The sequence below is a fragment of the Anomaloglossus baeobatrachus genome, chromosome 1 (assembly GCF_048569485.1).
Source record: "Anomaloglossus baeobatrachus isolate aAnoBae1 chromosome 1, aAnoBae1.hap1, whole genome shotgun sequence".
Classification (NCBI taxonomy): Eukaryota; Metazoa; Chordata; class Amphibia; order Anura; family Aromobatidae; genus Anomaloglossus; species Anomaloglossus baeobatrachus.
The window spans coordinates 689,078,254-689,094,056 of NC_134353.1; the positions used below are offsets into that span (position 1 = coordinate 689,078,254).

Here is a 15,803-nt window from a genome sequence, read left to right on the forward strand (position 1 = left end):
ATAAGACATATTTTCAGTTGTTCAGTTGTTTCACAATTGTTTTGATGCCTTCAATGTGAATCTACAATTTTTAGAGTCATGAAAATATATATATACATTAAGCAGTGGACCAGCTGACCTCAGAGCTCCGGTTTAGTAATACCTGGTCTTGCTTGGTTGCATGGAACAGGACTGGAAGCACGTCCAGCAATAGAAGTAATCTTGAGGGTAGTTCCAGCAGGTAAGAAAACGTCAGGTGATAGTGCTAAAATCCAATTTTATTGAGCAAGTTTAAAAAATTCCATAATTTAATTGAGCTCTGGAATTTTTTAAACTTGCTCAATAAAATTGGATTTTAGCACTATCACCTGACGTTTTCTTACCTGCTGGAACTACACACAAGATTACCTATATACGCACATATATATATATATATATATATATATATATATATATATATATATATCTTTTGTAGGACCGCCTAATAACTTTGCCAACATCCAAGGAGGCAGCATATATCTGTGCCACCAAATTTTTGGACTCCATGGGAAAAAGTGGTGTTCCAAGTTGACAACCCCTGTCAATACGCCCTGTTGGGGTATATAGACGACATAGGAGGGACAGAAAGATATCTATGTGCCAACACAGAGGGTGCTGATTGGTCTGGCATTTAATATATGGACAGCCATTTGTTTTATATTTTTATATGGCTGTCCTTAACTTCTCAAGGGAACATATGATAGCCAGGGGAGAAACCTCCCAGCCTCAGGAGTCATGGAAACAGTCTAGTGCACTTCTGCTTCTCTATCTTTGTACATCCACCTCCTGTAGATGGCACCTATACATGGTTATACCCTTCTCAAATTAAAGAACATTTAAAATTGGTACCAGAATTTCATTTAAATGTACAGAATACTGCATTTTCATTGAATTTTCATCTCTTCAATCAAAACAAGAGAATTTACTAAATATATTAAATGTAGAAGTGAATATTTATACTTTAGACCCCTTTATTTTAACAGACATGCATAAACCATGTGAACATGTGGGTATACTCAAAAATTCCCTTTAAAGTAGAGAGAATATACCATATGGAATGTGTTCTAGAATGGGCCATACAATCCAGTTTACATTAAACACACTCAGCAACATAACACTTCGCTGCATTGCATTCCAAGAGCAATTAGAACCAGGACCTGGCAAGCATTTCCAACAATTATATAGGTTTATGAGTCAGCATTTTACAATATGCAAGTGTTATATGGATTTAGGTCACACAACTACATTTTCTTTTCCTACTTTAATCTTTGCCAGGTTAGAGTAAATTAATGTCATGTCAAAGTGATACATTTTGCCTTCTTCCATTCAGTATAATCAAGGGAACAAACGGAAATAATAATGATTTACAGTAATTTTGTAGATTTGGTATGATATAGCTTCTCAGTGTCTTGGATACAAACTTCTTGATGAGCTGTCACAAAGGCTATACTAAATGCTATTAATTTATATGTTTATATGTAAGGTATTGAACAAGACATAACATCCCCAACAAAGAATGTCCCAAACTGAGGACTTTGCCAACTATCATCAAAGACACAGGATCTGGCTGTAGAGATGGATGCAAGTGGTAGACAAAGGTGTTAGGTGCTCCATCAATAAACCATGGCACAACACAAGTTCAATGTCCAAACACAATTATTGACTTGTTCTTACTAACAAGATAGCAGAATTCTAAATTGTCACATCCAGGCATAGGGACAATCTTAGTTAACCCAATAACGACTTGGCAATATACCAATAGTGGCATTGTGTAGGCCGATATCTCTGGCCATGTGCACTGGATCTCTTACTCTACAATGTGGAAGCTCCTCATTGATACCTATTATATAGTCTTCTTACAAGATACACTACTAGGTCAAGGTTCCCTTTGAGATTGACGAACAACCCTTATGTGGCACCAATGACCTACTTCGTGTCTCCAACATTTCCCCCCAAAACACTATGGCATAACGTATATGAAACAACATGTTGTAATAGTCACTCAGGGCTACATAGCAATGTTACTCTATTAAAGTGACAGGCGACCAATGTCTGTGGTCAAAAGGTACTTTATAGAAACCCCAATAGTCATGACAGAATCTATCATACAGCAGAAACATAGTAATACATCACAGAGAGAACCGTAGTCAGCAATATAGGCACACACACTTCAGTCTGACTTTGTCATCATTATCAGGACATGCCACACCATTGCCACCAGACACTATTAAGTTATAAGATCCTTCAAATCCAGGTGGTCAACTTGACCTTTTCTTTTTCTGGATAGTTTACCAAAAAATCACGGACAGACAATATTTTTTACGGCCACGTTGCAAGACCCCTAAATCATTATGATTACAAGTGATATACAGGCTGCACTATTAGTTTGGGTGAAAATGAAGTAATCTATGATGGGACCCAAACACAGATAGGAATAGAGCCTTAGGGCGGCTTTGCACGTTGCAACATCGCATGTGCGATGTCGGTGGGGGTCAAATCGAAAGTGACGCACTTCCGGCGTCACGTTCGAGATCGTCGTGTGTAAATGCTAGATGATACGATTAACGAGCGCAAAAGCGTCGTTATCGTATCATCGTTGCAGGCTCCGACTTTTTCATAATTATGCTGCAGCGACAGGTACAATGTAGTTCCTCGCTCCTGTGGCTGCACACATCGCTGTGTATAACGCTGCAGGAGCGAGGAACAACAGCTTACCTGCCGCCGGCGGCTATGCGGAAGGAAGGAGGTGGGCGGGATGTTTACATCCTGCTCATCTCCGCCCCTCCGCCCCTCTTGGCTGCCTGCCGTGTGACATCTCTATGACGCCGCACGACCCGCCCCCTTAAGAAGGAGGCGGGTCACCGGCCAGAGCGACGGTCACAGGGCAGGTGAGTGCATGTGAAGCTGGCGTAGCGATAATTTTCGCTATGCCAGCTATCACAAGATATCGTACCTGCGATGGGGGCGGGGACTATCGCGTGCGACATCGCAGCATCGACTTGCGATGTCGCAACGTGCAAAGCCCGCCTTAGGTGTAACATCAATCATTATAGAAACATCTAGGAAACAAGAAGGCACAAAAGGGTCTTACCTGGTAACAGAAATCACACAGACGACTTGTGATTGCTCACCTACAGATGACTTGTGTATGCTCACCTGATGTAGTTGTGTAATACACAATTAATCATTATACTGGCAAAGCAAATCCATGCATGGGAACATAAAGGATCTCAGGTATCAAAACACTGCTGGAGAAAGTGTTCACTAAAGTAACCACTTAGAGTTTAACTTTCATATTATAAACTAAAATTGAACATTACACCCGGATAGGTTTACATATGCTGACATACTCCAACCACATTATTTTGAGACCCCAATACTAAAATGTATTATTGGCTATTTTTGATTCATCACTTTATAAGTGCACAAAACTAAGGGGCCAAATTGTAAGTTCTGTACAGTGTCTATGAATTCAAAATGTTCAACACCCCCATATGTGAATTCCTTGATGGGTCTAGTTTCCAAACTATGGGCACATGTGGTGGTTTCTGCTGTTTTGGTATCCCAGGGGCCCTGCAAATGAGATATGGAGTTTGGAATCTATTCCAGCCAAATTTACACTCCATATACCAAATGTTGCTTCTTCCCTTCTGAGCCCTGCTGTTTGTCCAAACAGAACATTTTGACTTGTGAAGTATTGCGGTGTTCAGAAAACTGGGGGTAACCAACTGTGCAGTCCACTTTTTTGTGTTACCGCTTGCAAAAGTAAAAAAAATTGGGGGCTAAAGTAACATTTTCGTGAAAAAATGTAAAATTTTCAATACGACAACCTAAAGTTATCAAATTCTGTAACGCACCTGTGGGCTAAAAATATTTACTATACACCTGGATAAAATCCTTGAGTGCTGTAGTTTCTAAAATGAGGTCAGTTGTGGAAAGTTCTGCTGTTTAGGCTCCCTGCAAACATGACATGCCATCCGCAGGCAATTTTAGGAACACGTGTCGCAAATTGCAAATGGTGCTCCTTCCCTTCCGAGCCCGGCTATATATCCAAAAAGAGGTTTCTGAGGTTTTCCTATATGTATAGGGCATCACCTTGCTCAGAATTAACTGGGAAACAAATTGTGGGGGTCTATTTTCTTGTGTTATCGCTTATAAAAACTAAAAAATGGGGATAAAGCAACATTTTTTTTTAAATAGTCTCTTCAGGGAGGAAGGCGACAAACTCTAGTGACACCTATTGGAAGTAGCAATCATAAAGGTCAAAAGTGGCCCTTTAATGAACCTTTTCATATGACTTAGGATTTATGCCAGATCAGAACCTCAATTTGCAGACACGGTGTTTCGGGGTGATTGCCCCTTGTCAGTGCAAAGTATGAGATATGATCTGGCTGTATGAGAAGATATAGTGGAGTCTAAGGGGAAAACTTTTCTCCTTGTAGAAACCTGGCAAACCAGTTTGACTGCAAGTCAGGAGTTTTATAGCTGCAATGCTCCTCTGTGAAATATTCAATTAGTCTCTTCAGGGAGGAAGGAGACGAGCTCTAGTGCCACCTATTGGAAGTAGCAATCCTAAAAGTCAAAAGTTGAGGTTCTGATCTGGTATAAATCCTAAGTCATATGAAAAGGCTTTAAAGGGCCGCTTTTGACTTTTAGGATTGCTACTTCCAATAGGTGGCAATAGAGTTTGTCTCCTTCCTCCCTGAAGAGACTATTGGAATATTTCCCTGAGGAGCATAGCAGCTATAAGACTCATCACTGGCAGCCACATTGGTTTGTCAGGTCTACGCAAGGAGAAAAGTTTTCCCCTTAGACCCCCACTATAGCTTCTCATACAGCCAGGGCATATCTCATACTTTACACTGGAGAAGGACAATCCCCCTGAAACACCATATCTGCAAATTGATGTTCTGATCTGGCATAAATCCTAAGTCTCGTTAAAGCGCCACTTTTGACTTTTAGGATTGCTACTTCCAATACGTGGCACTAGAGTTCGTCTCTTTCCTCCCAGAAGAGACAATTTGAATATTTCCCAGAGGGGTATTCCAGCTATAAGACTTCTCACTGGCAGCCATACTGGTTTGTCAGGTCTCTACAAGGAGAAAGGTTTTCCCTTTAGACCCCATTATTTTCATTTATTTAAAGGGTGTGGTTTTTAAAATAATATCACTTTTGGGGAGTTTCTCATATATAGGCCCCTCAAAGCCCAATTAAATTTGAATAGGTCCTGAAAGAAACAGGTTTTGTACATTTCTTGAAAAAATTACAAATTACTACTAAACTTTTAACTCTTCTAACATACTAACAAAATAAAATAACCCTTAAAAAATGGTGCAGATGTAAAGTAGACATATGGAAAATGTTATTTACTAATAATTTTGTACCACCTAACTTTTTTAAGGATCTAAAAATCAAAACTTTGAAAATTGCTAAATTTCCAATTTTTTGCCAAAATTCTGATATTTTCACAAATAAATGCAAAACATATCGACCAAAATGTACCACTAACGTAAAGTGCAATGTATCATGAAAAAATACACATAAAGTGACACTAGTCAGATTTACAAACTTGGGCATGGTTATTAGGGTTTGCTCACATGTGCGTAAATAAAAGTACTGAGATTCTGAGCCAGAATATTTGGTGAGTGTCATGCGTTTTTCCCTCACCTAGCATCCATATGACATCCATGGGCCATCCATATGCAATGCGTTTTTAACATCATCTTTACATACAGTTATTATAGTATGTAAAAGTTGATATTAAAAGCACATAGACTTCCATTGGTGAATCTTGCCGTTTTACGCGGCTATACTCAGCATGCTGAGTTTTTTGTCAGCTTGATTCCAGGTGAGGCAAAACTTGCAGATGGACAATGTCTCATTGTTTAACGTTGTTGTGAGTGCAACTCAATTTTTTATCGGATTGCACTTGTCGATTGTGACCGTAGATGTGAGCAAACCTTTAAGGTCAAAATTGGCTCTATCACTAAGGGCTTAAAATACTAAAATGTTACAAACCAGTTTTGAGTTATTTCATCACTTTATTTCTAGGCATGTTCACAGCTGCTTTAAAAATTTCACTGGTCGCTTTTGAAACCAGAAGTTTTGGATGATTGCTGTCTCTGATGTATAACTTATTAGTTTAGATGTCTGTCATCTGATGACCCAGAATACAATGTTCTCTGGTACCAGGAAATCTAGAAATTCTGAATTTAGCTGAAATATGTCTGTGTAAAGTGGCTTAAAAGCAGAATTTTCATTTAAACCATGTTTCCAGAGCTACATCATTGATGGTTTAAGCCGTAGGCCAATGGGCGTAATGACCGCGGTTGTAGAGATCACGACCGCGACCGGGCCCAGCATGGTTAGGGGCCCGGCACCCGCCCAGCAGAGAAGCAGCCAGCTCCTCTCTGTGAGATAAGACCTAAGTTGTTCACTGGCAGACCACACGGTTTCTATGGGGCACTTGAGTCAGGGGGGCCAGATGCCAGCGGCGGCACAGGGTTCCCTCGCCCATCATCGCACAAAGTAATGATAAAGGATGGAGCAGAGCGCTCCATCCTTTATCATTCTCCTACTGTGCCTGTGCTCAATGTCTCAGTGCAGCATACCGTGGTGACGTCACTATTGCACGACTGCTGTGCTGAGATATGTAGAGCACAGAGTGCAGGACGCTCTGACCGGAGTGAGGAGAGGTGAGGACTTCTTTATTTTTTTTTAATTAATGAGTACATGGTGGCCAGAGGCCTCTGGGGGTGCATTATACAATATGGTGGCTACATAATACAATATGAAGAACACCTTATACATGGACTATGGGGGTGCATTATAATACATGGAGCACTATGGGGGTGCATTATAATAAATGGAGGACTATGGGGCTGCATTATAATATATGGACTACTATGGGGGTGCATTATAATACATGCAGGACTATGGGGCTGTATTATACTATATGAAGGCCTATGGGTGTGCATTAAACAGTATTTGGGCTGCATAGTACAACATGAAGGACACTTTATACAGGGACTATGGGGGTGCATTAAAATACATGGAGGTATATGGGGTGCATTAAATGGTATGTGGGCTGCATAATAAAATATGAATGACTATGGGGCTGCATTATAAAACATGAAGGACAATGAGGGTGCATTATAATACCTACAGAACTATTAGACTGCATTATACTATATGGAGGACAATGGGGGTGCACTAAACAGTATGTGGGCTGCATAATACAACATGAAGGAAACCTTATACATGGGCGATGGGGGTGCATTATAATACATGGAGGACTATGGGCATCCAGTATAATATATGGAGGACTGTAGGGTGCAGTATAATATATGGAGGACTATGGGTGGTGTATTATAATAATTGGAGGGTAATGGGGTGCATTCTAATATATGAAGGGTTATGTGGGACCCATTATATTATATGGAAGGCTATGTGGGGATGTGGAGGCCATTATAGTATTTAGAGAGATATATACGAGGGAAGACAAATATAAAAGTATGGGATAGGAAAGTTTTGTGATGATGGAAAGAGGCTCTTTCCCTCAGTACCCAGCTTTCCCATGCTCTGCTAGACATCTTTCCGTCAGCAGTGCACCCAGCTTTCCCATGATCTGATATCATAGGAGAGCTGGGTGCTAGGGAAAGATGTATACCAGAACATGGGGAAGGTGCGTGCTGAAGATAAGACTGATATCAGAACATAGGAAAGCTGGGTGCTGATAGAAAGAGGGATTTCAGATCATGGGAAACATGGGTGCTGAGGGAAAGAGCCAAATGTCAGTGACACTATCCCGTACCCTGAGTGTCAGTGTAATTATCCTGTTCCTTGAATGTCGGTGTCATTATCCTGTTCCCTGAGTGTCATGTACAGTTGAAAGTGGGGGGGCCCGGGTCCAAGCTTTGCACCGGGGCCCATCAAACTCTAGCTACGCCAATGCTTAGGCCTCACCATATCTGATGGGTTAAGGTTGTGCGAAAAACGAAATGAAGAGGCAGGTATTGCAGTTGCTCTTCACGCAGCTGACCACATTTAGACCCTCCCAGAGACTGACTATTGAGTCCTGCTAAAAATATTACACTTGAGCCCAGGAGCAAGAAGCATTATTGTTTACTGAATATTGAAATTTCAAAACCATTTATATGGGCTGAACACAGCCCAGTGAGTGAGATTTGGGCTTTGTTCACATTTTACCTAACAGTCACCATGATGGAAACCAGACCAGACCTCATGGTAGTCAATGAGGCCCGTATGGTGTCTCTGGTGTCGCCATGTAGTAGGTCCAGCACTTCTATTATTTTCATATTTCTCTTCTTATGCATCGAGATATGATCAGAGCCTTACAAATTCTGTCCCAAATTGGACAATATTAAACTGGGACAAGCAGAAAGACTGATCCAAACTGTGGGCTAAATTGGCAAATTTTTCCAGGTTAGCACTGGGGTCCTGGTTTCAAATCCCACCATGGCCAACATCTGCAAGGAGTTTGAATATTCTCCTTGTGTTTTCTTTGGATCCAATAGGGTTCCTCAAACACTATAAAGATATCTTGATAGGAAATTTAGATTGTGAGCCTTAATGGAAACAGTGATGGTTATGGCTGTACAGCACTGGGGAACATGTTCGCGATATATACACAAAGAATAGTAAATAAATATAAATAATAAGGTCTTATTTCTTTTCTACACCCCTTTTGACTTTTATTTACATACGACTATCTTACTCCCAAAATATGGCACACGCCACTGAAAAATCCATAACATTTTAGAAATCCTCTTAGCCATACCCCTTTTTCAGGACAATCCAGAAGTGTATAAGCCATTCTAAAAATGTCGAAAACATTATAAAATTTGGACAATCAGCGTACTCCATTTTTTTGGTCCAATTTTTTAAATCGCCCCATTATCTTAATACACAGCACATTATTATTACTATAGAATAGCAATTTTCCTAATATTCTCCAGTTAGATACCGGCATTGGATGAGAAGTGTTCTAACGTTCCTCCTGTAGACAAATGTACACGCTGGGCCAATCACTTACTGCAGAACTTCTTAAAGTCGACTGCTACAAGGTAAGGAAAAGGCGGCAATAACTTTCCTTACACTCAGTATTTCCCTTCAGAAGGCCCTCCAAGACGCACTAAAGCTTACACCACATTTTTACAATGTCTCCACTGTTACAGACCATGTCTGGCTAAAAAGTCACAAATGTTAGCAAAAGCATAAGTACATTAGCAGCAACTTCTGAGTTTAAAAGTCAATGACCTTGACATACACTCCACAGATAAACTTATACCATGAGAAACTATAGGATATTACTGTAACCTGCCACTTAAGCCCTACTGTGTATGCCTCGAGATAAGAATATCACTTTGACTTCTTGCCTTAAAGCAATAAATGTAACATAGTGATGTTGAGGCTAGTAGTGATAGATGCTGTCACATTAGGCTATGTTCACACACTGCATCTTTTCTTAACCCAAACATGCAGCATTTTTGGCTCCAAAAAACGCACCCACGGTAAAAATGGATCAAAAAACGCATGCGTTTTTGATGCGTTTTTACCGAATTTTGCCCAATTCGTTTTGTTAAGGCTAGTTTCACACTTGCGTTGGACGGCATCCGTAGCATTGTGTTGTGTGACGGATGCAACGGATGCGTTGCATATAGTGGCACAACGGATGCTACGGATCGTACAAAATAACGCAATCCGTTATAGGTTTTTTTCCTAGACTTTACACATCTGAGCATGCGCAGTTGTGTAAAGACGGATGCGTTAACGGAATCCGTCAAATGACGGATTCTAACGGAATCCACCACCATAGGCGTCCATTATAAAAACAACGGACGCCGCCGGAATCCTGCAGGTTGCGTTTTTTTGAAGTGCAGAAAAACGCTACATGCAGCGTTCCATCCGCCCGACGGTCACTGACGGTCAGCGTCAAAACAACTGATGCGCCGCGGGGCGGATGCAGCGCAAGACCATCCGTTGCTATCCGTAGCTAATAGAAGTCTATGAGGCATATAACGGTTTCCTGCAACGGTTACCGTAATTCCTCAAGGCTGCGGATAGCAACGGAAGCCGTCCAACGCAAGTGTGAAAGTAGCCTAAGTCAAATCTATTAACTGGAAGGGCTCAAAAAACGCTGGAAAAAATGCAAAAAGGCTATGTTCACACACTGCATCTTTTACTGCGTTTTTGGTGCGTTTTTGAGGTCACAAAGATGCACATAAATATATGTATTTCCTTCCCCCAGCAAAGTCTATGAGATTTCTATTTTGCTGTCCACACTGGGCATCTTCTTTTGGCTGCATCTTGGCTGCGTTTTTGAAGATGCAGCATGAGAATTCTAAAAAACGCATTGGGCAAAATGAGGTAAAAATGCGTCAAAAACCATGCGGTTTTTTATGCATTTTTGCCGCGAGTGAGTTTTTTGGAGCCAAAAACGCTGCATCTTTGTGGTTAAAATGCAGTGTGTGAACATAGCCTAAAACTGCAACATACTGTATTTTTTGGATTATAAGACACACTTTTCCTCCCAAATTTTTGAGGGGTGCGTCTTAAAAGCCAAATATAGCTTACCGGGGGGGTGCTGTAGATGGGTCATAGGAGACAGAGGCAATGCTGCAGGCTGCGCTGTGCGCTGGGTTGTACTGTGGGCGTTGCACTGAGGGCTCTGCTACGGTGCACTGTGGGCTCTGCTTCGGGCAGTGAGGCAGGGGCCGCCATCCTGAATGTCGGTGGTCCAGACTTTAAATTATGGCGCCCGGAGTCAGCGTGTGCACATATGGAGTTCTCATAGACAAAAGCAGGGACTAAAACTTAACATTTAATATATAAATCTCAAAAAAAATCGATATTAGTTAAATAAAGTGCAGTAAAAATATATGCCGTTTGGCTACAAATAGGAATAGTCTCACCCAGATGTTTTCAAGGGTAAGAAGACACACCGATCCAAGGTTGATCACAAGCCGGAAGAATCAGGAGAAGGCGCTGGGAGATGAATAAACATAACCTCTGTCATGCCCCGTGATTGTGCTTCCGCCCTGACAAGGGCAGCACCCAAGTAAGCTGTCTGCCCCGCAACCATACAAAACAAACAAAGAACCGTACTCCCGACGCGTTTCTCTCTAGATAACCAGAGTTCCTCAGGGGAGACCAAAAATAAATGATCAACCTGTAATGGCAGGGACCAGTGGACTGATCAACCTGCAGTGGCAGGGATCAGAGGGATAAAGCCTATGTGTGCAGATAAACGGTGGTGCCAGATAGAGTTCTCGCCTCAAGATCTGATCTGCACACATGTCGCCTCCAGCCCATTGATCTCACAGCAGCGCACATAAGGAAAATGGTGCCCGGAGGTGGCACATGCGCAGATGAGATCTAGGCTTGTGATTGAGCTGATAGCTCAATCATTGCACGTGACAACTTCGCGCGCCATTTCTTTGAAGCCCACACCATTGACATTCAGGATGGCGGCCCCTGCCTCCCCGCCTGCAGCGCAGCAGAGCTCACAGCACAGCGCAGCAGAGCCTCTCTGCACAGACGGCAGCATTGCCCTACTCCAACCCTGCTTCCTGTGACCCCGCTCCACCGTCCCTGCTTCCTGTGACCCCGCTCCACCGCTGCTGCCCCCCACTCCAGTAAGACACCACTGAATTATAAGACGGACCCCATATTTTTTTTTTTACATTTGGGATGTGTTTTATAATCTAATGCATCTTATAAAACGAAAAATATGGTACATAGCTCTTGATTATAAGTTGTAGTTGGTATTCTGATGCCATCTCACCTTACTTTGCGGAAGTATTGTTGCTAGATATCAGAGCTCAAGGCCATAACTGCGCTAGAGGCAAAGAAAAGTTTGGGTCTGGAGGAAGGAAAATGTCTATCTGAAAAGACGTTCATAGAAGCCAAAGCTGCTAATGATATCGGACCCACTCATTCATACCTTAATTATATAACACAATATAAATATAAAAATATAATGTAAAAAATATAATATAAAACTGGGTCTATATGAATTATTAGGGGGAAAAAATAAGCATTAATTTCCTAATTAAGTTTTGGTACTTGTTACAGTTTTACTTTCCAGGATTTCATTCTGCAATCCATAAAGAATTCAGGTGAGATTTATCGCCTTCCAAATGCAATATATTGCAATATAATTGAAGAGTTGAGGAGACGTAACATAATTACCAGTTTGGAAAGTCACAGACACGGACAAGTTAGTATAAAAAATTAAAGGAACTAGTAATTTATGGTGTTTGGCGGCCATTTATGAAATGTCTTTCCACACAAATCTCTCCCTATCAATGAGAATTCCCTCCTGTCAGTCATTAATCAGCCCAGACACAGACATAGTGGAGGATACAGGCTTCCCTTGGTCCCTCCATTGCCTAGAAGTGTTGGACACAGTGAACCAATCGATACCATGTTATGTAATTGTGGGGCCCCTCCTATTGGAAATCTACTGACACATTGTAACTCATCAGTTCCTCACTGTGTCCTCTTCTCACAGCTTCTGTCCTGTATATTGTGCAATTGTCAAAATATTGACAGCAAATGTCCCAAATATATCCTCCTGGCCACAGAGGCATCTAATAGAGTCCACTCTTTAGCTTGTGAGCATTCTAGTGGTCACCGCTCTCTAAAATATGATGTTACTAAGCAACAGTGAAGGAGGGAAGACAGGAATGCTACCCAGGGGGTTAAAAAGGACCGAAAGTACCATAAGTTTTACATTATCTTAAACTTTGGTCAGAGATTTTCCTTCAGGCAACAGTTCTCCAACTTACTCAGCAGTCCTTATAGAGTTTCCCTTTAAGACACATTATGTCTGCAAACATTATTAAGGAAACACAGTACTTCTGAGAAAGTTTTGGAGAAGCAGCTAGAAGTTACCAGATTGCTTTCAAGGAACAGAACTTTCCTAACAGACTTTGTACAAGCTCCTTGACACATTTTCTACAAAGGAGTATATATACTTCTGCATTTAGCAATTGTTATATAAGAAGCACACTGAGAGTGCAGACTATTGGTACAGGCTCTTACCCAGGAGGTTTGCAGACATTCCTTCCTCTAGGATTGAGTTCCTGGCCACTTCCATAGCTCACACAGCAAAGCATTAAAATCACCACAAAGAAGAAGTGAGACCCTGGTGTCCCCTTGTGTTTAACAAGCAGCAGAGTCCATTCCCTCACACAAGTTCCCTCCATCCCAAGGAACTTTCCTCCTCTCCTCATCCCCATCCGACCCAGAGAAGCCGATTGCTCAATCTTCATCCCAGACCCTGATCTCTGCAAAGTTTCAAAGTCCCCCAGAGGCAGCTGGCAGAGGGGAGCAGATGGGCATCTCAGCAGTGGGCAGAGAACTTCTCAAGAACCAATCCACGAGGTGTCTCCTGGATGTCCTGTGCGGGGAGTGGGGACAAGTTCCCAGACTGTGGACTCCAGCGAGTGGGCGAGCAGCAGGGCTCGGATGAGCTGCAGGGATGTGCAGAGGATGAGGAGGGACGTCTTGTTATTGTGAGCAGCTCACACACAACGGAAATGGTGCTCGGTCCCTGTGACTGCCAGGCAGCTTGAAGTGATTTCTACTGCAGGAGTGGCAGAAGGAAATTCCAGATTTGCTACCCTGATCCTCCAGGAGGTGGGGAATAGTGGACGTGTCCCACCCCACCCTGACCAGTATGGGCATTGCTGCTACAAGTCACTCCGAAGTTTCCTCTTCTGTCTGGAGTTGAAGCAAAGTTTCTTACAATCACTTAGTAAGGGTCCCAGTGTTATTGATCCCTGTGCACATTCCCTGCACCAAGCTTCAGCTTCCTCTGTCTTCTTCTTAGTATCGATCTGCAGATATGACCCTGACTTAGGTCAATCCTGAAATCTGTCGACCTAATCTGGGAAGTTTGACAACTGACAACCACTTTAGCTCATAAATGAAGAAAATCTGATAATATATGGAATATTACCCTCTCCCCTAGTAATTTATATGAATATTGATAGTCAATAAATAGTTCTGTGCCCCCCTGCCATAGAGATAGTTCTGTTTTATATAACTTGTTTCTTGTTTGTTTGTTTTTTTACTGCATGCCTGATGAAGAGACCTGAGTAGTCTGGAAAGCTTGCAATTATTACCATCTTTTCAGTTAGCCATTAAAAGGTATCAACCACTGAGGACTCTCAGTTCTTTTCAACATATATATTAAGCAGGACATGGGATGTACATTATGCCTTAGGCGGGCTTTGCACATTACGACATCGCAAGCCGATGCTGCGATGTCGAGCGCGATAGTCCCCGCCCCCGTCGCAACAGCGATATCTTGTGATAGCTGGCGTAGCGAACATTATCGCTACGCCAGCTTCACATGCACTCACCTGCCCTGCGACCGTCGCTCTGGCCGGTGACCCGCCTACTTCCTAAGGGAGCGGGTCGTGCGGCGTCATAGCGACATCACACGGCAGGCGGCCAATAGCGGCGGAGGGGCGGAGATAAGCAGGATGTAAACATCCCGCCCACCTTCTTCATTCTCATTGCAGCCGGGAGGCAGGTAAGAGATGTTCCTCGCTCCTGCGGCTTTACACACAGCGATGTGTGCTGCCGCAGGAACGAGGAACAACATCGTACCCGTCTCTGCACCGGCGTTATAGAAATGTCGGAGAATACACCGATGATACGATAACGACGCTTTTGCGCTCGTTAATCGTATCATCTAGGATTTACACACTACGACTTCGCAAGTGACGCCGGATGTGCGTCACTTTTGATTTGACCCCACCGACATCGCACCTGCGATGTCGTAGTGTGCAAAGCCGCCCTTAGGCTACTTTCACGTTGCGTTTTCTCTACGTTCAGTGGCCCCCCGTCTGGTTCAACCATCCAAACCCCCCCCCCGCCCACCCCACAAAACGTGTTGCCGACGAGGCTATTGACTATAATGGAGCAGACTCTGTTAGCGTGTGATCGGTCTTGCACCATTTTTGGGCATATACGATTTCTGCAGGTGGACACCCGAACATAGTAGACTACGTTTTGGTGTCCGCCTGCAGAAAACGTATATGCACAAAAATGGTGCAAGACAGAGCACACGCTAATGGCGTTTGCTCCATTATAGTCAATGGCCGCGTCGGCGCATGCGTCCAAAACACGTTTTGCGGAGGGGAGGAGGGGTGGTTCAGACGGATGCCCCGACGGGAACACTGAACGTAAGTAAAAACGCAATGTGAAAGGGCCCTTAGAGCAGAGGTCTAGTGATGAGTGAGCAATTACCATGCCCGGGTGCTTGGAACGAGCAGGTCGGATGCTCGGATGGCCTCAACTCCAGTACTGAAAATCATGAAAGGTAATGGGAAACTCGGGCATTTTCCGGAAGATCTCCAGGAAAAATGCCCCATTGACTTCTATTATACTCAGTACGAGCATCCGACCTGCTTGTTTCGAGTACCGAGCACCCAAGTGTTGTAATACTCGCTCATCACTACAGACATCCCAAACTGTAGCTCAGGAGCCACATGTAACTCGTGGGCCCATGATGTGCGGCTCGTGGCTGTCTGCCAGTTTGATGCAATAGCACCAGGTCTAACAAACAGCTATGAAGGAAAAGTCTATTATTATTATTATTATTATTATTATTATTATTTATTATTATAGCGCCATCAATTCCATGGCGCTTTACATGTGAAAGGGGTGAACATAATAGGGACAAGTACAATAATCATAAACAATACAAGATACAAACAGGTACAGGAGGATAGAGGTCCCTGCCCGCG

The 15,803-nt window shown here is 42.8% G+C and overlaps 1 protein-coding gene across 1 annotated transcript in view; it reads right to left on the reverse strand.

Annotated features, from left to right (window-relative positions):
* Positions 1–13,621, reverse strand: part of SCARF2 (scavenger receptor class F member 2) — a 290,316-nt gene extending 276,695 nt beyond the window's left edge. The window contains exon 1 of the mRNA XM_075320198.1: positions 13,087–13,621. Within this exon, the coding sequence (XP_075176313.1) occupies positions 13,087–13,316 (230 nt within the window). The 5' untranslated portion in view covers positions 13,317–13,621. The remainder of the gene's footprint in view (positions 1–13,086) is intronic.
* Between the last annotated feature and the right edge of the window lie 2,182 nt (positions 13,622–15,803).